This window comes from Lutjanus erythropterus, chromosome 3 (genome assembly GCF_056507025.1).
Source record: "Lutjanus erythropterus isolate fLutEry1 chromosome 3, fLutEry1.hap2, whole genome shotgun sequence".
NCBI lineage: Eukaryota > Metazoa > Chordata > Actinopteri > Lutjaniformes > Lutjanidae > Lutjanus > Lutjanus erythropterus.
The window spans coordinates 37,195,886-37,221,292 of record NC_139319.1 but is presented as its reverse complement, the minus strand read 5'-3'; the positions used below and the strand labels follow the sequence as shown (position 1 = coordinate 37,221,292).

The window sequence follows — 25,407 nt, the reverse complement described above, 5'->3', positions numbered from 1 at the left end:
GAACAATTGTTGGAGGTCAGCCCATATTCTTAGCACATTTTATTTTGGATTGTGTTCTATCTTTTATTTCTATGTTTAATGTTTTCAACTTTTTAATGACTTGCAGGCTGCAAAACAAATTGCACTTCAGGGAGAATCAAAATCCAGATTTATGATGCCACAAGTACACATGATTCTGTTTTATTCCATCATTGTGAAATTGTGACTGATTTCTATTCCCTTGCATCTGGCCCCTGAACTTTTAGACTGGCCAGTGAGATCAGTGTGCAAACTCATCTTTTAAAACATAAAAAATAAAGCTATATAAACTGTAATACACAGAGGGAAAGGATTATAATGCCACAAAACACTGTTTCTACTGATTTTATTGCCTTGACCTGTGTTTTTACATTTTATATCCATCAATGCACTTACATGTTTTTTGGGGACAGATCACAGCAAAATCAAAACATACACATACATATTTTTCTTTATTAATCTAGAAGGTTTTGGTGTGAGCTGCAGAGTTTTGGATATATCGTACAAAGAGACGTCTGCGTTCTCTCTAATATAATGGAACTAATTTTCACTCAGCTTATGGTGTTTAAAGCACCACTTTCTTTCTCGTAAAATGAAACTAGTTGCAGAAAGAAAGTAGTTCCTACATAACAAGGTGACAACAAGGTCTGAGGATTATATTAAACGACCGGTTCAGGATATCTGGAAAGAGACACTGCTGTTGAGTTTTCAAGACATATTGTTTCTGTGCTTTGAGCACCACAAGCCGAGTGTCATAAAGTTCCATTAAAGTCACTATTTTCAGTCCTGTATTTCTGTGTTCACTACCTGTAGTCGAGCCAGTGCTGCTGTTGCAGCTGCTGTAAGGAGGAGGAGGCCTCGTCCAGACTTCTCTTCAGCTCGTGGACAACATCTCCGCTGTTATTCACCTCCATCTGACCTGAGCGCCACGCCCTAGAAAGACGAGTGGGAGGAGACACAGAGGAGAGCAGAGAACACTGACATATTGAAGAGGTTTTTCCCAACAGAAGTTTCAAACATTTCCTGAAACTAAAGTTCAGTTTGTCAAAACTTTGAACACAAAACCGAAGAGTGAACCATTTTGTCAAAACTCCACAAATCTCTTGCAAAATGAATGTGATTCTTTCCAGTCTTTTTCGTACCTGTTTGTGTGTCTAGCTCCAAAAGCAGTGAAATTCTCAGCGTCTTCAGTTGGAGATGTAAGCCAGCCCTTCCCCCGAACACTGTCCTCTGCCCTGGAACCACCTGCAAACAGGAAAAAAAGTTTCAACAAGATCAGGTTGACATGAGGAAATAGATGTTGATTTTAAACATTAAAAACTTCATGCACTTGACTCAATATTATTGAAAGAAAGACAGTCACAAAAAAATAAAGAAAAATCCAAAATATCTATTTTTCATGTGTACAGACTCAATAAGTTAGTGAGGGTTTCTGTCAGTCGGATTAGTGAAGCAACAGTCTATTTAAATATTTAGCTCCCACCAAGTTCACAACAAAGGAAAAAACAGCAACCGCATTTCAGTCTCACCCTGTGTGTCACGGATTTGACGGAGCCTCAGTGTGCCAAGTAACACACTTCCTGTGTCTCTCAAGAGGGCGGAGTCGTCCAGTAGCCGTGGTAACAGGGATTCATTCAGCCACATCAGAACATCATCTCGGCTAAAAGAAATAAATAAAGGATATTTGAAAATGTATAAATATATATATGCAAACCCAATTCTAAAAGAAGTTGGGACATTGTATAAAATGTACTGTACTGAATAGAAGAAAATCATTGCATTCTGTTTTGTTTTCAATTAAATTAAAAATGAAAACAAATTAAATTAAATTAAAAACACCCTTGAAAAATGAGATTTTATTTTCAGCAGAAGAAAATAAAAAATAGGAAAATTTTTCATAAAAAATCCCATCGACTGGACCCCCATAACATTTTCAGTTATGGTCAATTTTCCATCTGAGGTTCTACCTCTGTGTGTGTGTGTGTGTGTGTGTGTGTGTGTGTGTGTGTGTGTGTGTGTGTGTGTGTGTACCTGCTAATGTTATGGTACTCAGGTGTGTGTAGTGCTCGCTGCAGCTGAGTGCGCAGTCTCAGGCTGTGTGTGTCTTTGGCCGAGTCAGAGTAGTTGAGAAGCAGAACCACCAACAGGAAAAACATGTAAACCAGGAAATTCTGTAAATGAGAAAAAAACAATTCTGTTAACCAACAGGAAATCGAGCTCTAAATGTCAACAAAAACATAGTGAGGATACAGACTGAGATGCACCAGCAGGAATTAAATCATGGCTTAACTTTAAATTATGTTGCACCAAACTTTAAAACTAGCTAAGATTTAAGAAAAAAATAATGAAATCTTCTCTTTAAACCTGTGTTTAGTTTTTACTCTGAGTAGATTAAATTTAATTCTGTTGCACCAAAACTTTAAACTCAGATATTAATTTTATACTTAGTTCCTCAGAGAAAGTGAAGAGACAATCTCAACCCAGTTGAGTTTAGTTTTGTGTCTCTTCTTTCTTTTACTTTAGTTGATCTGTTAAAACAGTCTGCCAGTCGCTGACAGGCACTTCCATCCTTAATGTGCTGTTTATTTTGTGTTGAGTAGACAAGCTTCAAAACATTGATTAAATTCTCTTTAATTCTGGATACATCAATACATTTGGATTTACTAAATATATATTTGTTTTTAATTGTGCAACAGAGCTCCGCTCAATTTTAAATCTGGATTTACTCATTTTAAACGTAGTTTTGCTAAATTTTGGTGAGAATTACTCTTAGATTAAATTAAACTATGCTGATGCAACACTGTCATAGAGACAAAATCATGGCTCTAGCCTTGTCCATCCCTTTCTGACTCACCTTCAGCATGGTGTGCAACATGTGGACTTTGCGAGCTTGGTGTCGAGCCTGAGACAGAGCAAAGCCTTGTGGCGGTCTCACCCTGGGGACCCGTTGGACCACTCTCTCCACCCGGGGGAACTCCACCAGGATGTCCTGGTCCTCTGGACGCAGGCGGCGCACACACACTGCATAGTAGGCTGTCTCACACAACACCTGTGGGACAGAGAGCAAGAGCTGTTGGGGTTTGGAGACTCTTTCAAACCTCCATTGTGGATGGTCAGCATGACCACAGCTAAATGGAGATTTGGTCAAAAGAATATTTCAGGTGTGCACAGTGTGTTCAAGTTTTTCAGAAACAAAGAAAAACTGCCAGCATACTTTGAATTCTGAAGAGTTTCATACTGTTGCTCAAAAAATGTTCCTGGTTAAGTTGTAACACCACACACTGTCTCTTCATCAGTGGAATCACTCATTAATAAAGATTAAATGGAGTTGATAAGTCTTGCACAGCCAGACCTCCACTGCGCTCAGGGTTAGAGAAAGGTCTGGCTCTGCACATAATTATTCTGCTATTGGTGCTATGGTGAAAAGACACCTTAGCCCGTTTATATTTCTTTAAGCCAATCACAATCGTCTTGGGCGACATTAAGCCCAGGATGCAATGACGATGTGCCCCTGCAAAATAGCGTTAGCAGCCAAGTTGCTCATTTGTAATTTTCAACACGCTAGCTCAGAGGTAGTTGTTGTTTCCTGGGGACTTTAAAAATGCAAACAGTGGATGCCATGATGCTGTCTGAAACAAGTGACCAATGGTAGGTTTAAACAGTACAGTACATCCAGTGAGTCAGACTAGGGGTTGATGGGAGCAGTGAGAGTTAATCATTTCAGTTGTAGGTCGTAAAAAATCAAAACAATCAGCTGAAATGCTCTGAGGAGCTGTATCACCAGACTGTAGAGTCTAGTAATACAGCTAATTATCAAGTTACACAGTCATTTGATTCATCGTTAATAAAAAAATATTGGTTATAATGGCTATGAAACAGTCCCAGTTCAACACTGATGCCTCCATATGACTAGCTAGCAAACAATGTAATGGTGCATTCAAATGGGGTTGCGTTTATTATGTTTACTGCGTTTATGAAATGAGCCCACCTGAACACCCTCCTCATGTCGTGTTCATGACATTATGAACTGGAAGTTTTCAGTTAGTTCTGAGTTCACAACATGCTATTGACAACTTCTGTGTCATAATTACGATTTCAAGAGTTCCAATTGAATGTACTATCTCGTTAAGTTTTTTTTAGGTTTGTACCCTTAGCAACTCAGATGCTAATTTACCATTTTCAGCTGGTAGGTTTCTAGCTCAGAGGTTGTTGTTGTTTATCAGGGATTTTGAAAACAAAGAAGAGCGGATACTGCGATGCCGCCTGAAACAAGTGAGCGATATCAGGCTTATACCTACAGAGTACACTGAAATCAGATGAAACAAGCCTGTGTTTACTTTTTCAAAAGTTATGTCAGCCAGTTAAAAAGACCCAGGAGATTTTTATTTACATAATTTCATTTTTGATGTTATCTTTTGTGGTCATAGCAGAAGAAACACTATAGCTTTTGTCCACAGGGGCCTCCAAAATCAACACAGTATGAAAGTTCTGTGTAGTAGCTTTATATTTTAAAAATACATGTGATACAATGTGAATTTAAAAAAGAGTATGTGTGTTTGGTAAACTGGAATCTCTGAGAATAAATGTGTGTGTACCTTAATAGGCTCCAACAGGAGGCAGGAGCACAAGAAACTGGCAAAACAGGAGATGAGCCACATCATCGCCACGCTCTGACTGAAATCGTGGGCCGCCCAAATGGAAACACCACTGGCGAGAGCGATCCCCACCCAGCTACCCCACAGGGCAGCACGTCCACACCAGGGAGGAAACCGTCTGGGGCGACACACATCTGTCACGACTGGAGACGGTAGAGGAAGGGTTGGAAAAAAAAAACTTTGTGAAAGGAATTACTGATAAAGAAAAGTGAGATGAAAAGAGTAGAGATGAGATGAAGTTCCCAGAGATCAAACACAGCACAATGATCAAGTAATAAATAAAAAGTAAAATATAGAGAGACTTCTGAGAGTGTATCAATACCAAATTCACAATATTAACTATTTGAATGCAAGGAATTTGCATTTTAATTATCTTTTCTGACGCATTATGTCTCTGAAGGTCATTTTGCACTTCACAAAGAAAATTCTAGTCAAGCCCTCACAGAGACTCCCGAGTCTATTTAATGAATAACATTACTAACAAATCAATCGAGTTCCCCAAAGAAGAATAAACGATGTCTTAAAAACTTCGGACCTGGTGCAGAGATAAGAGTAGCTTTTGAATTAGTATTTTTCTCTGACAACACAGGACTTGTTTTGCTTATTAAAGATTCAGGCAGCAAAATGAAAGCATGATGCATATATATCCAGATGCACAGCTGCCACTACTGAGTAAAAGTAACAGCCTTATGCATTACTCATCCTCCCAAACTTTGCTCTTTACCTAATGAGAGTTTTTTTATCCTATGAACAAAGATTTATGTGGTCTGTAAAAACCTCGAACAGCTAGGACAGCTTGCACATCATTGATCTATGAGTAAAACAACTTACTGATGCCCTTTTAAGTCAAATTTGGAAATCTTTCACAATGACTTTGTTGTTGTGATGGATTTAAAGATGTTATGTACTTGGCGTAGGGCAGATTTTTTGCACCTGCCTTCAATTTACAATTGACAACAAAGAGCTTTCTGCCATTTTGTTTGATAAAATAACCAATTTTCTATTATTTATTCTCATTTAATTTATTATTATTATATTTGTTTTTTGTTAATTTTACATTTATTGCTCGTCGAGGTATTAAGAATGTCACACAAATACAACCAACTTCTTTTGAAATTATCACTTGTGATAGCATTCTTAAAATAGTAAAAATGACATGTGAAGGTCCAGTCAGTGTTGATGGTAAATGGTAGTCCATTGAAGCAATAAGTTTCTCAGTGTGAGGTGTATTGAACAAAAAAACTCTCCTTCTTGGGAGCCTACATGTACCAGGATGCATTGCATGTGGACTTCTGACATCCAGAAGGGTGTATCAACACCCTAACTTATAGCTATTACTTTGTTGGCTACCAAGAGGCGGAGACTAGAAAGCTGTGTTAAAATAGCCTGCAGTTCTTCCGTAACGTCAATTACACCATTGTGACATCACTGGATGCAGGAAGAACAATCAATTTTGCAGAAGGAGAACTCTTTCTCTTTCTCTGTCAAGTGTGATTCTTTAAGATTGATAAATGCAGGCACTGAGGGCTAGGATGGATTTTGATTGATATCTTAAATATATTTATACAGAATGCCTACACACACACACACACACACACACACACACACACACACCCACACACACACACTAAACACACCTGTGTTTGAGGTGAAAGCGGTTTTTGGTGGGTCTCTTCTCACAGATTCAAGAGGAAGAGGCTCATTCAGCTTCTGGAGGAGAATCACTTCAGTCTTATCTCCTAAAATGCTCGACCTGACACACACACACACACACACACACACACACACACAATGGCAATGGATGGTTAGGTCAGGTTAGTGAATCCTTCACATTTCATAAAAGTACAGTGAAAAATGATCAAATCTCATGTTCAAAGATCAAACTTACAGGTCAGCCATCTCACTTTCATCTGCCTGAGGAAAGAAGTTCTGTCCATCTGTCAGGATGTGTTTGATCAGATCCTCGTCTGTTGGTGAAAAGCAACAGTTTAGACTTCAGAACTCTGGTTTGACACTGACACTGTAATAAAACAACCAAATGCTTCGGGTAGCTTCTGTATTTTTCCACCTGGACCAGAGTCGAAAATGAACTTTAAAATGTGAACATTTATTAGCAGTGACGGATGAATTTTCCAGCAATGTACCAGACACTGTCATATTTTACCAGCATTTGACTGGTGGCTGATGCTGATGTTTTTGTATCCAGCAACATAAAAACATCTCGGCAACTGTGCATCATCAAAGAGCATTCACTAAAAGTTTTGTTTTTGGCATTGACAAACAGATTGTTATTCTATTCAAATTATATTATATTACATCATATCATATCATATCATATCTTATAGAAGGGATCTGTACAGAGATAGATTTTTTTTTTTAAAGTGTAAGACTTTGTTTAACCAGACACAACTGATTTATTGCTCTCACCAAATTCACCAAACTTCCACTGCAGAAATGGCAATTTTATCATCATCCTCACCTTCATTCAAACTTAACAGTAACAATAAAAATTCACTAAAATGCCTTGGTTCATCTCCCCACTGTTCCAACAATCACCAGCTCTGGTTGTTTGGTCGAAGCAAACCCCTTTTTTCAGCGACATAAATGTGAAAATATTTTGTTTGTACACGCCATTTCTCCCTGCTGATTCTTTGATGTTCAACCTCCTTCTTGCTCCACTCTCCACATTTCCACTGTGATTTAAGGGTTTATTTCAGCCAAACCAAAGTTGCTGATTTATGGAACAGTGGAAAGACAAGCCAAGACATTCTTGGTGAGTTTTATTTTGATTCTTTTTAATTTGAATGAAGTCGAAGATGACTATAATAAAACTTTTATGCAAAGGAAGTCCGGTGAATTGATCGAGGCCAAGAAAACAGCTGTTCCTGGTTAAACAAAACGTATCTTACTCTTTAAAAAAAGGTCTATCTCTGTAGGGATCCTCTCCATAATATTGTCAGACACGTCAACAACACTCTGAGCCTGTCAGCTGCAAAGACAAACATTTTTAGTGGACTTAGTATGAAAGTACACAGTTGCCCTGAAGCATTATGTTGTTTTGCTCAATAATGGACCAATTTAAAAAAATGCTGACCCCATTAGTCACTTAGACACAAAGACATGGGACAAGTTACCCTTAAATGCACTCAGTAAACTAATACAGTTTAAATACCTGGTTTAAAAGCTTCCCTGCTCTGGTTACCTGAGGAGGTGAAGTATTTGTTGCGTTGGTCAGTCCCCTCCTCGTCATCGGGGTTAAAGGTCATGTCAACGCCCAGGTGCCTGCTCCCCTGACCCCGCTTCAGCCTGGGCAGCCCTGCCCCATGCCCCGCCCCTCCCACCACAGACACATCACTCAACAGCTCCGGCCAATCCCTGTCCTCCTCCATCTCCTCCTCTGCCATGCCCCAACTCTCCACACTGAAACACACAGCGAGAAATGTTTGTTATGCACTGTGACATCAGCAAATGACACAGTTACCCTATACGAAGGACAAAAAAATGACATAAGCATAAACCAATCAATCAATAAATAATAAATAAATACATTTCTATCTATCTATTCATTTATTTCTACTTGTATTTAGTTATGTATTTATGTGTCTGTATGTTAATAGTGTAGGTGGTCCTACCTCAGTCCTGCTTCAGACTGATGTTAGGACCATTCACTCATTTAACATACAGACACATAAAAAAATAAATGTAGAAATATATAAATAAAAGTAAAATTAAATAACTAAATCAATAAATACATAAATGTAGATGTATGTGAATAAATATATGTATATATGTACACAAATATAGGAATAACCAAAATGTATTTATTTTCATTTATTCAGGTATGTTTATTTCTTTTATCATTCCTGACTATGTCATTGTTCTTTTTTTTTAAATCCTTTATAACTCTAAACATTGTCAGAGTTGTTTCTGTTTCTCTAAAAGCCAACAAAACAGTGAAGCATCTCAGGGGATGATGTTGCTGTTTCAATAACAGTGGAAAATTCTGGCTTTTGGAGTCATAGCTGTTTTGTGATGAAATGGAAATCACAGAAAGGCTGATACAAAAACAATTTTGAACTTGCTCAAAATTACTAACTTTTTCATCCGCTTTTTTTTTTTTCCATTTATGCTGTCTATTTTTCTGTTCTCTATTCTCCTCACTTCCTCTGACAGCTGGCAATTATAGTTCACTTGGCACTCATAAAGTCATGCATTATCTACAAGTACTGTCATGGCAACTGAGTAACTCGCCTTTTGGTTGACGGAGTGGGCAAATCCACGTTGGTTTCCTCTGAGTTGGTCTGAGGAACAGAGATGGATGGATGGATGGTAGCATAGATAGATAGAGAGAGAGAGGAAGAGAGACACTAATGATCTCACAAGGGAAAAACAAAAAAATGTTTCCTTGCTTGACTGCACAGTTCATATTTATTTTAAGTAATCACTAGACTGGAAAAACCATGGGATTTATTTGAATTTAATATTGATTCCAACGATAAACTAAAAAATAGATTAAGGCATCTGAATTCAATTTTATACTCCAGCCTTTTCCTGTGAGACTTTACCTCGCCGTTAAAAAAGAGGAAGGAACTCCCGGCCATGGAGTTGTCCAGGAAGTCATCAATCTCCACAGACTCCTGGTCCACTTGTGGTGGAACCTGCTCCACAGACACACACTAACATTCACACACACAAAGAAAACATTTTCAGCATCTTATTTGTCCACTGGGAAGTAAAAAAAATAACAGATTGTGTTATAGTTTGGGGCGGTTTTGTGTTACCTTGCTGCGGCTCATTCGGAACAGCGTGAAGACGAGCAGATAGAGCGGGTAGACAATCAGGCAGGTCACCACACCTGCTGCCACCGTCTCTCCATTTAATGAAGCAAACCTCGCCACGGCCTGCGGGCTGCAGCACAGGATGGCATTCAAATGTCGGAATAAATCACCAGTAGTTGTGGTAATGTGAACACAAAGGCAGGTGGATGGGGAAGAAAAAGACATTCCTGTACCTGTATCTCTTGTCCACCACAATGCTGTACCACAGCGAGTTGGCCAGTAAAAAGAGCTGTAGGAGCACAGTGCAGCACGTGGCTCTCTGCAAGCGGGTGAAGGGGCTGCGGGGGGGTCTTTCCCACAGCGACAGCCACAGGTGACTCTCACACAGCGCCCTCTGAAACTCACACCGCAGGAGGCGAGGCAGTTGGCGAAGCACAGCCTCCTCTGAAGGAAACAGGAAGGGTACTTTACTCTTTACTTTGCCTGTACTTTTACTGTGCTTGTTTTCACCCAAAGAGAGGTGTGGCCATTCTCAAGTCAGGGATGTGACGTATGCCTGCTCTCATGTAAGAGTGAGCAAAAAGGCAACAACCATCAACTGAAGCTTATTATTATGGATGATTAGGTTGTAGTTTCTTACCTGAGGCCTCCACCTCAATTTCTACCCGTCCGTCCGTTCTCTCGTTGTCAACTGACAGCCACTCCTCAACCAGGAAGTAGTAGCTACTTCCTGTCTGCAAGTCTTTGACCAAGACGTATTGTAGCATCCATGCCGGGGACAGACCTGAGGGACGGTCATAAAGAAGTGTGTTCAAATATCAGCTGGTTAAACTCTTTGTGATCACACATCTCGGTTGCGTATGAATCAGTACCCTTGTTGTCATGCCAAATTCGTAGTTTCCAGACGCTGCCCAGGCTGGTATCCGTGGCAATATGAAAGATGTCTAGGGCGTTGCGTGTGAAAGCCCCTCTGCTGTCAAGATGGCGGTGTCCACTGCGGCTCTCTCGTCCATACAAACTGATTCCCACATGAGCCGTGGTGCCTGGAGGGACAGAGAAACTCATTACATTAACTATTTCCACAAATTCTGAACTCTGCAGAGACTCTCTCGAGATGTTTCTGGGCTTCAGCCTGTGAGGCAGCGGTGTATAGCCCCCAGTTATTACTGCATGCAGACTCTGAGGTCGGGACACAACGGTTTCATTGCCATCTCGGTCTCTTTCTCCGCTCTGAGCAGACTCAGGATTGCTTTGGCTGTATTCACACAATGAGATGGAGGTGTGGGCGTGTTCATTTGTACTTTAAAAAACTGCTGTGAACCACCTCCTGCCTTTTCAAACATGTAGGAGAAACTATGGTGATTAAGACACTCGCGAAAAACCTGAAAGGCGGTGTCTAGAGCCAGTGTTTGGTTTGTCTGTTCTGGTAGAGACACAGTGGAACAACATGGTGGACAATGGAAGAGGACCCTCGCCCTTTGTAGGCTTATTCTAAGGTGATGAAAACACAACAATTCTTATTTTGAGGTGATTATTCATCAATTAAAACACTCTTCTGCCTATAAATCACCCTAAATCTTACACATTGGACCTTTAAGGCACTTGTGTGACAAAAAATAGTTTCTTTTTACAGAAACTTCACTTACAGTAATATGTAACTTCAGTGTCTATATAGTACTGTGAATATCCATTGCACTATTAAATGACACCTGTGCATATGTTTTAACATCCCCCTCTGTAACTTACCAGCACCTCGGCTCCAGCCAGTCTTGACCTGGATCTCATACTTAAACAGTCCATCTCGGCCACAGAGTGGAACCACGCCAGCTCGACGCAGATCCACCTGGTCCAGCTTGTGCAAGATGGCTGCTGCCACAACGTAGCTCAGTAAGCCCAGCATGCACACCAACAGGACGACCAGGCTTGGTGCACCAGAACGCTCCTGAAGGAGAAGGTAAACGCTTTAATCTCTGTATCTGTGTACAATTATCCATTTTACAAAGCAATATTATTTATCTATTTTTTCTGTTAGTGTAATGCTATCTTATGTCATGTGAACAAAAAGTGTTTGATATTGTGATACTGACTGGCACTTTAAAGCTGATGGCGTTAGGCGGTACAAACAGGCCTGCAGCGAAGGCTGTCAGGTGCCTGGTGCGACACACAGCTCTGCTGGCATTGGTTTCTGCCAGGGGCACCATGCCGTCTGTCCGCCACTGTTTCTCACTCTCACTGAAGTACTGGCAGAGGGAGGCAAACACCCCGACCTCCAGACGAACACCCACAGGCTGAGAGGTGGGTTTGCAGGCCGTGCTCACGTTGATAAAGTAGTTCAGAGTGGTGTCGTATGACCTGTGTGACAGGACGGGACAGAATAGTTTGGTTGCAGGTGAATCGTACAAAAACAAAATTTAATTTTGATGGACAAACCTATACAGTCAGTTAATGAAGCACTCCAGCTCCAAAATCAATGTGTTGTTTTTTCAATGAAAATATGGTCAGAAAAGCACAAGAGATCGTATCGGCATTTGATCCACACTTCCTTCACAAGACCACAGGTATGGTATAAACAAATGGCAACCTGAATAACATTATTTTTGCCAGTTCTTATAGTTCCACCATTTTTATTTAAATGAAATAAAGATCCCTGATTCTGTTGAGCCCTACAAAAATAACTCATATTTATTAAAACTTCTAATTCTAAAAACACAGAAGGCATCACAGGGCTTTATCTGGATGAATACAAATTCAACTAATTACATAAGGCAGTGCTGGGAAAACAAAGCAAACTTCATAGTATCAGAGAAAATGTTGCTTCAAGTATGAAAAACCCAGTGTACCATCACTAACTCCTTGTTTTGGAGAGATTTCTGCAGGAAAAATCTGTTCCATTTTTTTCTTTTCAGTCTTCCCAGTAAGACTGACACATACCTTTTGAAGAAGATTTATGGCCAGAAATTAAAAAAAAAAAAAAGATTAGGGAGATAAATGCAGAGAAAATAGGATTGTTACAATCATTCAGACATTTTAACCCTTTTTCTGAATCTGTATAAAACAAAATCCAAAATGAATTGCTTGGTGACCTGTGAACTGGACTTGAGGCCCTCAGTTGCTGCCTCAGTTGCTACAAACATAAGTATATAATCCTGTTTGATTCTGCAGTGGATGAACAAAGGCTCTTACTCTGGCGACAGGAAGAAGGTGTACTTCCTGTGGTCAAGATCCTGCCCCCGGGTCATACTGAGCGTGATGTGTTTTCTGTCCGTGCAGTTGAACTCGTTGGGTTGTTCATGTGAATGGAGGTAAGCTGTGATGTATGGCTCCTCCACGTCTTCCCCTCTTTTATCCTTTTCTCTGACATCTGGCAGAAAAAGGAGAAAATAACAAGAAGAATCGAACTGGGTCAATGCAATTACAAAAGAGAAACTAATTAGACTTCTATGAATCAAACCCATTAACTGAACCATGCTGTGTCACTGAATGACCAAACCAGGCAGTTATATAATCCATATAGTGAGTTCAATGAGTTCTGTTAATCTCTGTACCTGTTATGTTAATGCTTCTGCAGCATGTAATCTCCTTCTTTGGCCAATATAATGACTATATGTATGCTGGCAAGCCCATTCAAGACTCACACTGCTAATCTCTCAGACTGCAATTAAACACTGGACTGACTCATAATTATATATCTGGCACTAAAATAACATTGGATGTCATTTCAATTATAAAGAGGGCAACAAGTGCCAAAACAACACAGCATGGTTCTTCGCTGATCCCAGAGAGAAAATTGCATCGTCACAGCTGCATGGACACATTATGACAGAACAAACAATAACAGTGAGAAACATAAAAGTGAAACAGGGTTCACATGTTTTATAATGGAGTCATACACGACAATACTACAGCTTCAAAATGCTGTGTCTTCACACAGTTTTTATCCCAAAGGTTATTTGAGAGACAAATAATGTCTCTTCTTCGGGCCTGACCGATGCTGGATTTTTGGGGCTGATGATCAAAATAATTCCAATATCAATATATTGACTAATATTCTTTATGCAGAAAATACATACATAATATAGAAAATATACATAAACCAATACAATGATACTTCAAATGTGGTAAACACTTGTGACAAAGCTATGTCATGAAGGTGGGATATTCAACAATATAACAATAAACATTATTGTCTAAATGATATTAGGACAGGAAACTGTCACTGGTATTTTTAATTTTAATTATGAATGATTATGAATTTAAAAAAACACACAATAGAGTCAAATATATGTATATATTAAACAGAAATAAGAAAAAGTATCAAATATCCATAAAATACTGACTGTAAAGCTAACAAATGAAATTGTTCTGTTAAAAAAGTTTTCATGTAGAAAACAGAAAACATATATACCCATGCAAATATAGACCAGTATAGCTGTGATAGGCTGCAATCGGGCCACTAATATCGGTCAGGCTCTACTTCTTCTACCCAAAGTTGCTCATTATTGATCAGGAAAAGATCATTCCAGAATGTAATGCAGTGATGTTGGAAGTACTAATCTTTACTCTTATTTAAGTACAATTTTAAAAAGTACTTAATCTTACAATATACAGTATTATATTGACATATATGTCTAATATTCGGGCGCTGTGAACTGCCACTAGACATTAAGACACATGAATGCAGCATGACTGTAATTTCGTATTTTTCCTTTCAACTGAAGAATATTTTTTTAAAATCTTCACTGCAAAGAGTTCCTATTTCCAATCCAAAACAGAATATTTAGATTAGAGAGATGTACAGTATGAGGATGTGGAAATATATTTAAAAATTAATGATACTGATGAATATTAGGATAGAAAATAAACTATTTGCCTGATTTAATGTGATGTTTCTTATAAACCACATTTACTTCATGTCTTCTGTCAGAATACAGATACATATATTTGTTGGTTGAACAGATACAGATACAGATAATGATGTCATGATATAAATGTGTGATGAACATGGGCACTCACCCTCCAGAGAGGTGAAGTTGAGCTGCACAAACAGCCCCGCCTGTCTGTTGGTGTTTCCAGGGCTGACCGTCACGATGACAGAGTCACAGTGGCTGATGTTAACAGTTCCAGCTGAGGGGACGCCTCCTGTACCAGAACCGTCAGGACCCACCTCTGTTCCACTACTTGCGTTGTTAATGGCAACCGTGATGGCTAGACTGTCATCCAGTCCGGAGATGGGAATCTGAGTGCCATTTTCAGTGCGGAACTCCATGGACGCCACCTCAGTAGAGACGGTGTAGTTTGCCACATAGTTGAAGGGGAAGGGGTTGGACTCCACCTGGTGAAGAAAAGAAGACAAGGTGGAGAAAATTAGATCAGACGGAGTGAGGCTACAACAAACAAAAGGCTATGAGACATAAGATACAAGACCACTTTCTGTGATTGCATGCTGATGAGACACTTTGACACCAGCAGCTGTCAAGCTGCCAAGTTCTTTGACAGCAGGGTGGAAGCACCACAAAGCACCCTGAAGTGCCCCAGAGTGCTGCCTGCTTCCATTCTGTGTCATGTTAATGAATTGGGCTGAACACACAGAGTGCCATCTGCTCTATTTTTTGTGCTATACGCAATATAAATTATTTATTATATATAATATAAATGATCTGATTCTGATAAATGATGAAATATGCATCACAAGCTTTACAGCTCTTTTCATTTCTCTGCCTGTTGCTCCCTCCTGGAGTTTCAATTCCCCTGCTTTCATTCCACATCATTAAATAACAAAATCTGTCCATCCAATATAGTCTGTATGTAATGTAATCATGTGTTGATCGGCACTGAGAAATGCACTTCTGGCGTGTGGAGTCAGGCTGCTGCTCGCTCCAGAAATGATGTGATGCAGCACTTCAGAGCGCCTCCACCTCCTGTGTGTCCCTGCTGCTTAATGGGACATCACAGCTCTGCAAAAGGTGTTACTCACCCAAAACAGTTCATTCATGCCTAAACACCAAGTTGTGTCAGTACATTGGTAATTTTGCCATTGTGTGAAAGTTGAAGAGGAGAATTTTGTACTTCATTGAGTAGTTCCCATTTAGTTTCATGATAGATTTTTTCTGATGTTACCTGAAAAAGTAGTTGCATGATGCTGTTTCCTGCAGCAGCTTTGCCAAGGCTGTTGTTGAAAGCGCGGGGGATGGAAAACCGCTGACACTCTGAAAAAAGAGGAGAGGAAAAGAAGATCAAACACTGACTGTGTTTACCTGGACTTCAGTATCCCAGTATGAACTGATATAAACTATACTACTATAAGCTAGAAGAGGTCACTCAGAAGAGGGCAGATCTCCGCTCTGCAAACTGTAAAGAGTATTCGAATGTGACCCCTTTGAAATCACCAATATTTTTGATTAGTGACTGTAATTTAAATTTTTCTTCTCAGTAACTGTAACAGATTATACTTGCATTTATTTTGTAATTTAAAGCTACTACAAGGAGTTTTAAACTGGTTATGAAAAGGTCTCAATTTAATACCGGCAACTCCATATATGACTTACATGAGCAAATAAGACCATCCACGACAAAACTGTTTATTTGGTCACCTATTTGATAGTCTTGGTACCGACCCCAGTGGTCGTCTGGTGAGACAAAGGTCATCTTTCTTTAATACTGGTGATGGAGTAAACCACTCCTTTAGTTAATCTCCTGTCTCCAGTAAGATGATGCCTTAAAAGAAGAGACTGCAGCCCCACTAGTCACTCACATTCACACACACGACCAATCACACAATTGATCTCCTACAATAACTGTGACTAATAAATAATAATTATGAAATGAACTATTCTGATTTATAACGTACAACTTTTTAAATGTTACGAGGTGATGAAAGTTAGCAACAAAAATGTTCACCAGCTCATGAGACATTAGCTACGTAAGCCCACCTGGACTGTTGTTGCCGTGGTAACAGAGCAGGCTCTGGGGGTCTGCCAGTTTTCCCGTGGCGGCGATCTCAGCTCCCCTCAGCACAAGCGGCTCCTCGTTGAGCACACGGGCGTGCATGAGGATCAGCATGAGGACTGAGGAGAGGTTGTAAGCCTTGGCTGCCACTCGCAGAGGGTGTAGTTCCAGTGAGGAGGGGGAGGGAGCTAACAGGGAGCCTCCTTGTTCATCACCAGAATAGTTAAGATGGGAGGTTATGGGGGGTGAGGGGGAATCTACGTAGGGGGGCTGGAGGTAAGACTGGGATGCTGATTGGCTGACCTGATGGATCAGATCACCTGGAGGGAGGAAGAGGAAACAAGATAAGGTCAATTGATTATTTTTTTTTCACTTTTTCTTTAAATACATTTATGTATCTGTTATTAGTGAATAAATAGAAAGAAAGTATTCCCTACATGAAACTGCTCACAACATGTTCTATTATCTTGAGTAACTGGGTCTTGATTTTTGGAAAGACACACTGGTTATGAATATTATTACTCTTCCTCTTCTTATCATTACTATTATTAGAATAATCATAATCATTATTATTTTTCCCTGTATTGTCCCTGTCACTGCCAGCTCCTACAGTTTGGTACATAGGGGGAAACTTGTTAAGAAAAAAGTTGGGCTTTAATCAGGTTCGGGCTGAAATATGCTAATGCGGGACAGGTCTGGGTTGGATTCAGACATAAATTTATTGTGCTTGGGCCTTTTCAACTTTTCAGGCTAACAGAGAGGCAGCAAACACTCTTTCTTACCCATGATGTTCAGGATGTTGTCAGCTATCTCAGTCGGAGTGACGGTGCCCCGTCTGGTGTCACTTTGCAGTATCTCAAGCATGGACTCCAGCTTGTTCAGAGTGCTGTTCTGACACTCCTCACAGATGAACTCTCGACTCACCGCCTGGAAAACACAAACACAACTGGTCGTTGTTTTTGTTTTTTTTGACAGTTTTTTCTTTTCTCACTTTATCTGTTGCCTTTTCTGATCACCCTCCTTTCTTTTCCGACCCTCTTTCCTTTCCTTCCCACCTCTCCACCCTGCCATCCCGCTCACCGTGCACTGAGCCAAAGCTGCGGAGGTCTGCTGGATGTCGTTCACAGTGGTCAGGTCTAGAGCGGTGAGAGCTCTGGTGATGTTGCTGCGAACTCTGACTCGGTAACCCCGTTCTTCTCGGGACACCCACACCGACTCCCTGGTCTGCTCATACTGAAGAAGGTAAATCCAGATGTAATTAGATTTATGATTGGACCAATAACTGTATACTAATCAATGTCGGGGCTAGGCCTACCTCATTTAGGACTGTAATAAGAGCCAATGACAGCTCTCGGACCCTCTGGGAGTCTCCCTGCTCCAACAGCTTTTTGAGTTTGCTGTCTGTCAGCTCAGACAGCCAGTGGGGAAGGCTGTGGTACTCAGGAGGTGGATGTGGCAGCATGACCTCCATGGTCCTGGACACAAACACAAAAGACAAAACACTGTTACTGGACATGGCATTTCTAACTTTGCTATATTTGTGTGGACCACATGTGAGTGTAAGGACAGTAAAGTGGTTTAGAAATTGGAGGATTTGATTTAAATACATTTATTAATATTCTTTTTGTACCCAGAATCAGATAAATTCACTTTTTTGCCATGGCTCTAGGGTTGGCATGTCATATGGCTGGTCATATCATTTAATTTAGACACAAATATTTCAACAACAATTGAATAAATTGCCATTGAACTTTGCATACAAAATTTGTGGTTTCCAAAGAATGAATCTAAATGACTTTGGCATGAATGAATGAAAGAAATTTCTCATTTATCCTGAGAAATATATCAACATCTACTCGATGGATTCCAACAACTAGGTGCGTAGGGGTCACAGGTGGGTCTCGTTGGGCCCAGGCCTATTAGAAGGCTTTCTTTTTTAGTTGGATCATCCAGTCAACAGCAATCAGTTAATTCTGTTTCAATTATTGAACAACAACAACAACAAAAAATAGTTTTCTTGCTTCATGATAACCATCTGATGACGGTCAGATTTTGTGAGTGGCAGTGAATGTCACAAATGCCAGATTGTGAGCAGAACATCCTCTGCATTGCACAGATGAGCAGAAGCCTGCTTTCTGCTAGCTTACTGTCTTTTTTATGTAAAATCAATCAACGGAGCAGTTTGCTTCAGTCATAACGAGCAGAAGGAAGAAAGTTAACCCAGACACCTGCTCCTGCGCCAGTTTCTCCTGAACACAAAGGCGTGTTTTCAGGCAGTCACGTAGGGTTTTATGAGAGCTGCCACCGTTTGCTTGTCTTGGTCAAACAAGGCATGACTTGTCTTGCTAACAAGGCATTAATACAGCCCACCTGTACACACTTTTCTATTTCTGTGGGAGATGGAGAGCATGACGAAAGTGATGAGATGAGAACTGAAATGAGAATGTTCAGAGCAGACTGTTCACTTCTGTCACTTGCTGAGGTGCGTACATGCTGTATTTCCCAAAATGAATTTTCTCCTATTGGCCCTTGTCACCCTGTCCAGAACAAGCTGTACTAGTGTGAAAGACTCTTTTCAGCTATCTGTCAGATAAAAACTGGCATCGGGGCATCAGTGATGAGATACAGACTGAACTGTTTTTCCCTGCTCTCCTCTGCAGGAGAACTGACTGAATCGTTGGACTAATGAAAAAAACAGTGTGCTGCAACAAGCCATGTCATCTTCTGCTGTAAAGTCATTTATTATTTCTGACTGTAAAAACCCAGTGCCTATTTCAATATCACTGTTTCTTTTCCCCTCCTGTTAAAATATTTTATTCTTCCTTGTGCTGAGGACCTGCTATATATGCATTCACAGACCTATTTGTCCCCAGACCAAAGCTTGAAAAACACTAATGATGTACAGTAGCAACTTATCTTAAACACACGGAAGTGTATCTCAAGTGCTAATAAACTAATAAACTATGCTTGTTTAATAAACTTGCTGTTAGGTACTTAGGTACAATAACAGTATAGATTTAAAATGTTTTTTTCTGACATTTTCTGGGAAATCTTTAACAGGAGCTGCTGCTAGATCCCATAACAACTTAGAAATTGATCAAAGAAAGGATCAATCCACTGTAAGATAACATAGAGCTAAACTTTATTAAGCTGTGTGGTGAAATTAAGCTTTTCCACTTTGATATAAAGATAACAAATCAAAAACAGAACAAAAGACAGAACACAAACAAAACCCTTGGAGATGTCGGGGCTTTGTTGTAACACTGAGAAAAACTTCAGTAATGTCCAGGCTTAGCTGGCTGCAGATGTAAACAACACAAAGCTGAAGGACTGGCTCTTATTTAATTGGCCTCACTGCTGCTTAACTGAACTAAGCAATTGAGTCAAATGTAGTTACTTGTTGAGCGCAGTGATGCCAGCTCCCTGGTGGTCCTCCACCGTGATGGACACGGATACACGGTGCCGGGCCGAGCTGAAGCCCGGGGGCAGGTAGGCAGAGTGCTCTGGGCTGCTGCCTTTGTACACACAGAACTCCTCGCAGTAGTCTTCTCTGCAGCGCGTCACCAGCAGACTGTAGAGCAAAGGAGTCTCTGACACGCCAAGGTCACTGTAACCTAGAGGGAGGAAAGACAAAGCGAACACACAAGAGAGGAAAAGATGGGGTAATGGAGGGAGAAATATGCTAATGAGATTGGATGAGCGTAACAAACGCTTGAAACAGGGGGACAGAATGAGAGCAAAGCCAACATATTGTGATTCAGGGGCAGAAACTTCCAATCTTTAGTCTTAAGTGAAGTTAAGAGTCAGATAGGATTTTTACCAATTTGGTATAATTAGCTTTAGGAATCCTATCTCATTTAACTTCATCCTATCTTATGTCAGGTTAGGAAATCCTAAACAATCAATAAAACATTGCTTATTATCTAGTAACTAGCACTACTTTTCTCATTTCTCAGAGCTAAACAACTTTGCAACCATTGATTTTTCTAATGAAATACGCTGATCATACTTTGAAACAGACAAAAAAAAAAAGCATAAAAACGCTACCAAGGAAAGAGAGTGGGTTAATATATTCTCTGCTGGTGTGTGAGAGCGAGGTCATGCCCCCTTTCTTCTTACCTGAGCAGTTGAAGTGCACCCGCTCCAACAGCGTGTGTATCCTCCAGCCGTCACCGTCTCCATCCCCTGTCAGGTGACACTCTCCGCCAGCCGGGGGCATATTGTGGTGCAAGGTGATGGAGGCGGCGCCCTCGCCGTCTAGACTGCCGTCGGTCACGTGCAGGGTGAAGATGTAGGAGTCTCCGAGGCGCAGGACGCCCTGCCGCAGCACCAGGTTCATGCCGTCACTTCCTGTGGTGGTGGAGGAGGAGTCTAGGACCAGAGTCTCGTTCTGCAGTGTCATGGCACTCCAGCGCTGAGACACAGAGGGAGGAAGATCTTACTAAAAGCCACATTTGGTGATTTCCTCAGAAATATGAAGCCACTAATAAATTAAATGAGCAGCAATTAGCCAGCCTAAAAGTTTTCATTAAAGGTAAGGATGACTACTGTTTCTTTTTGGAATCTGTTTCAATGTTTGCCTCACTGTACAGACCAAACATTTGGAGCCAGAAGTGACCGACAGGTCCAATTAAGCCTAATTAGGGGTTTAATAGGTTGAGGATGTGAGTCACATAATGGGACGAAAGGCAGCTTTGAAAGAGTAGTTCAACATTTTGGAAAATACACTTAACGTATGATATATGTTCTATCTGTAAATTGTTTTTAAATTTATTGATTGCTAGTTAGCTAAAAAGTTTAGCTAGCAAGCAAGCAAACAAAAACATTGTATTGTTTGCTAGCTCGCTAGCTAAAATTTTTTTTTAATGTTATATTGATTTCTACTTAGCTAAAAAGTTTAGCAAGCAAGCAAACAAAAGCATTGTATTGTTTGCTAGCTCGCTATCTAAAAAGTCGGTTAGCCTAGTTAGCCTACTCATGACGGCTCTGCAGCTCTAATTTCTAGAGCTTTCTAGTACTAGTTCCATAGAAAAACATGTTGACTAAATTATCAAATTGCGTGAAACAAAGAAGAGACACATACAACTAAACTGGGTTGAGTCTGTCTTTTGACTTTAATGTTCTCAATCCATCTCAAAAATGCACCTGTCTTACAAGTTAAACCTTTTCAAGTGTAACTTCATGATTAATACTGAATCACATCTTAAATTTAAGTTCAAAGGTTTGGTATAACAGAATTATTTAATCTTGGTTTAGATTAAAAGGTAAACTGAGGTTTAAAGTGAGGTTTAAGTGTAGTCTTTCTTAATTTGTAGCTAGTGTAAACATTTGATGCAACATAATTTACAGTAATATCATGATTTAAGCGGCAGTATGAGAACTGAAGGACAGTTTCATTATAAAACAGTGACCCCAGTTAGAGTACAGCTGAACACAGTCAGCTGGTATTTGCAATCCGAGGACCAGTGACTCAACAAGTGTTTTGTCTTTCAAATTGTTTCCTGGTGTTAGTGAGGACCAAACATGTTCTCTATGGCTCCAGTTGTACAATGACCTCATCCTCCCACCACACACTGCTGCCTGCATCACAAACCCCAGTGCGAGTCCAAGCAGAGGAGAGGGGGAGAGAGGTGGAGCAGGAGGAGGAGATGGAAGGAAGGGATCTGGAAACGTTGATTTCACTGTCGCTTCTGTGATGCAGTGACCTCATTTTGCTGCGAGACGGAGAACTGGAATTGGAGTGTGTGCTTGTACCCTTGTGTGGGTTTACCAGTGTGTGTATACATCACTGTCATTGTGTGTGTGTGTGTGTGTGTGTGTGTGTGTGTGTGTGTGTGGGTGCGTGCGTGTGTGCGTGTGTTTACCCCACGATGAAGGCCCTGGCAGTTGCTGCAGGCTCCTCTGAGGTAGACATACGATTTCTGGCTGACCTCATAGATGGACTGGGCCTTACAGGACACACACTCTAGATACACTATGGGAATATGGCCACTCTGGACAAGTACCTGTCACACACACACACACACACACAAACAGATAAATGCCATCAGACGTTAGCAATTCAGGCAGTAGACACTCTGACAGGAGGCTAAATCCAAAGCTTGATCCATGTGTAGTTTCTCCTCCTCTCTTTATGATGCACATATACTCAGATATCCAGTACCACACTATCTGTCATGCCACCTAATGTTTAGATAGAAAACATGAACGGTTCATCTGCAAAGACGCGGACATCCCTGTCCATGTTTTTTATGGTTCACTGCAAGGAATTGAAATCAAACAGATGTTGGTTTATTCATTTTAAGAATGGTGTTTGTTTTTTCTTGATTAATCAATTAGTTGTTTGAGCTATAAAATGTCAGAAAATGGTGAAAAATGACGACAAGTGTTTCTCAAAGCCCAAGATTATGTCCGCAAATGTCTTGTTTTGTCCAACACCCAAAAATATTCAGCTTAATGTCATAGAAGAGTAAAGAAACCAGAGAATATTCACATTTATGAGGATGGAATCATAATTTTCGCTTTAAAAAAAAAAAAAAACTGTTCAAACGTATTATTCAATTATATAAATAGTTGGCAATTAGTTTCATAATCAATTAATAACAGCTTAATTAATTGCAGCTCTGCTCCTCACATTTTTTCTTCTGATTTTCCACCTTTTGCTCTGTCTCACTGCCTTTTGTTGTATTTCATCTCATCAAAGAGAGTAAAGGATCAGTGTGTTTTGTTGGCAGCAGCTTATTACTCCTGGTTGTTGAGCTGCTGATCAATAAACAAGAAACACAGAAAACAAAGCTTTGTAGAAAGGAACAGAGCACACTGAGAATTTGAGATCTGGGAGAAGATAATCATTACTGGAAAAGACTGATTATTATCATCAAAAACGAATAACAAGACTGATGAGCATGAAAAGAGATAAAAGTTCTGCAAAATCTTAGAGTGTTGAAACATAATGAAAGGACAATCCAAGGGAAACTCTACACATATAAAACTGACAGGCAGTATGTACATGAACAACACATGTACACAATAAATTTATTATTAACTTATTTATCAAATGAAAATACTGAACAACTGTGGCACCAGTAACTCATTACTTTTATTCAAACAAACAAAATCACTGCTTAAACTACATCTTCCACTGTTCACTATGAACAGCTCTTTACACACTGCCAAGATGTTCCTCCTGATTGCTGTGTCACAAATTACAGAGAGAGCAACTGTTCTGACAGCAGTTTCCTCTAGTAGTCGAGGACAGAGTCAGAGTGACAAACCACTTCTAACATGAAAAGATTTATTGTTGAGTCTCAAGATGTGAAATACCAAGATTTTGGTTTGGTAAAGCGTCCTGAGCACAGCAAAATAATAAGAAATACAGGCAGAGGGTAGGGTCTCTGCAGAGACAGGTCCTACCACACACTTCTAGTGGCTCACAATTTAAGATTGAAAAGGATTATGTTTATATAAGTCTATACATTGTTGTAAACACTCAAGCCCACTAGGCTGGTCGCTCTGTGGGCCACTTGAGCCCACTCTCCTAAAACAAGAATGAGAGAGATGCTCCTCCTCAAGGTCCTCAATACAAGCTCAGCTGTTAGTCACAATTGAGCAGCTGAATCCGTAAGACAAAAGACAACACCGATAAAATAAGCAAGGTTTTGGATTGGCTAGCCATTTAGCTCCATTTTCTTGAAACATGTTCAACTTTTCATGCGCTAATCCGTGCGCTTGTCATTGTCATCTTTCATGAACTGAACTGGACGTGGCGAGACATTAAATTTGCTATGTGCTAGGTTTGTCTATGTTGAAAAGAAGAAAAAAACTGAAGATGGTTAAAAGATGTTACTGGGGGCCCTGTAAAAGCAACATGTCTTCACATCTAAAGTTAGCTAATGTTAGCAAAACGCTAGCTAACTAATCTACATGAATCATTAGCTCGCTTGTTAGCCAGTGTTTTCCTATTATTACAGTGCCTAGCCAGTTAGCTAGCATTTGTGATACATCACTTTTAAAGGAAAAGGAGAAAGTTGACAGAAGTACCAAGTTTGCACAACTGTTATTGAATCACAGACTGGAAAGGGGCGGGACTTAGGAAGGGTCACTTGTATTGATTTGTGTATATTAGAAATAGACAGATAAATCAGCTAGCCTCCCAATAATAGCTTATTGAAGATATATTGTTATTGCCGTATGCTCGCTGCAGAGTAACAAGAAATTACAGTACAGAAATGTCAAACTAGATTTGAGGTGACTCAAAACAGTGTTTCTATTATGTTTTTCCACCAGAGACCAAGTTGTTTTTTTAATGGTAAAAGATTCAGTGTATGTCTATATCAAGATTATTTGTTGGTTTACGCGTTTATGTTTAAAAAGTTAGTATTGGCTGATATATCAAATATAAATATTAGTATTGAGCTCAAAATCCATGTAGCAGTTGGGGTAATAATAATAATGGAACAAAAAACTAATCTGTGGAAGAAAACAATGTTTTTTCTTCACTTCAATCCCATTTATCATCTCATGACCCCTCAGATTAATCCTATGAAACACTGTGAGGGTCCTGACCCACAGGTTGGGAGCCATATACCTAAAGCATGCATGTATTCATGTGTGCAGGAGAACGTATGTACTTACAGTCTGTGTGGTGGACTCTGGGGCCATGCCGTCCTTGCTGATGGTCAGTCTGAAGGTGTATTCGACGCCCGCCTCCAGCTCGGAGCCGGAGATTCCCAGCACCGGGCCACTGGAGCCCAGGCCGAAGTTCAGACTGGAGCAGTGCTCGACACCCTGTAAGCAAAAGTAGAGCCATAATTTTAGCAGCATTTTGTTTATGACACTTACTTTTACATAAAATAAGAACAGGGTTTGGTATGTAACAGCAGACTTAACTACATATGACTCTTGTAATGGGTCTGGAAACTCATAAACTTCCTATCTTAGAGAAAATTTAAACTACTAGAAGACTGGTGACTGCAGCAAGTGCTTCTAAATCACTCGTGCAAAGAACAAAT

At 40.1% G+C, this 25,407-nt stretch overlaps 1 protein-coding gene across 1 annotated transcript in view; it reads right to left on the bottom strand.

Moving 5' to 3' along the window:
* pkd1a (polycystic kidney disease 1a) overlaps positions 1–25,407 on the bottom strand; it is a 111,157-nt gene that overhangs the window by 11,309 nt on the left and 74,441 nt on the right. The window contains exons 24-51 of the mRNA XM_084716039.1: positions 25,031–25,183; positions 22,261–22,401; positions 20,516–20,810; positions 19,794–20,010; positions 17,712–17,871; positions 17,477–17,629; positions 17,179–17,323; positions 16,381–16,716; positions 15,569–15,657; positions 14,465–14,783; positions 12,635–12,812; positions 11,539–11,803; positions 11,198–11,393; positions 10,324–10,494; positions 10,092–10,235; positions 9,685–9,895; positions 9,455–9,581; positions 9,239–9,349; positions 8,925–8,974; positions 7,876–8,093; positions 6,562–6,640; positions 6,311–6,426; positions 4,614–4,816; positions 2,873–3,067; positions 2,050–2,189; positions 1,548–1,678; positions 1,161–1,263; positions 826–951 (exon numbers count right to left, since the gene is read on the bottom strand). Coding sequence (XP_084572165.1) covers positions 826–951; positions 1,161–1,263; positions 1,548–1,678; positions 2,050–2,189; positions 2,873–3,067; positions 4,614–4,816; positions 6,311–6,426; positions 6,562–6,640; positions 7,876–8,093; positions 8,925–8,974; positions 9,239–9,349; positions 9,455–9,581; positions 9,685–9,895; positions 10,092–10,235; positions 10,324–10,494; positions 11,198–11,393; positions 11,539–11,803; positions 12,635–12,812; positions 14,465–14,783; positions 15,569–15,657; positions 16,381–16,716; positions 17,179–17,323; positions 17,477–17,629; positions 17,712–17,871; positions 19,794–20,010; positions 20,516–20,810; positions 22,261–22,401; positions 25,031–25,183 — 4,772 coding nt within the window. The remainder of the gene's footprint in view (positions 1–825; positions 952–1,160; positions 1,264–1,547; positions 1,679–2,049; positions 2,190–2,872; positions 3,068–4,613; positions 4,817–6,310; positions 6,427–6,561; positions 6,641–7,875; positions 8,094–8,924; positions 8,975–9,238; positions 9,350–9,454; positions 9,582–9,684; positions 9,896–10,091; positions 10,236–10,323; positions 10,495–11,197; positions 11,394–11,538; positions 11,804–12,634; positions 12,813–14,464; positions 14,784–15,568; positions 15,658–16,380; positions 16,717–17,178; positions 17,324–17,476; positions 17,630–17,711; positions 17,872–19,793; positions 20,011–20,515; positions 20,811–22,260; positions 22,402–25,030; positions 25,184–25,407) is intronic.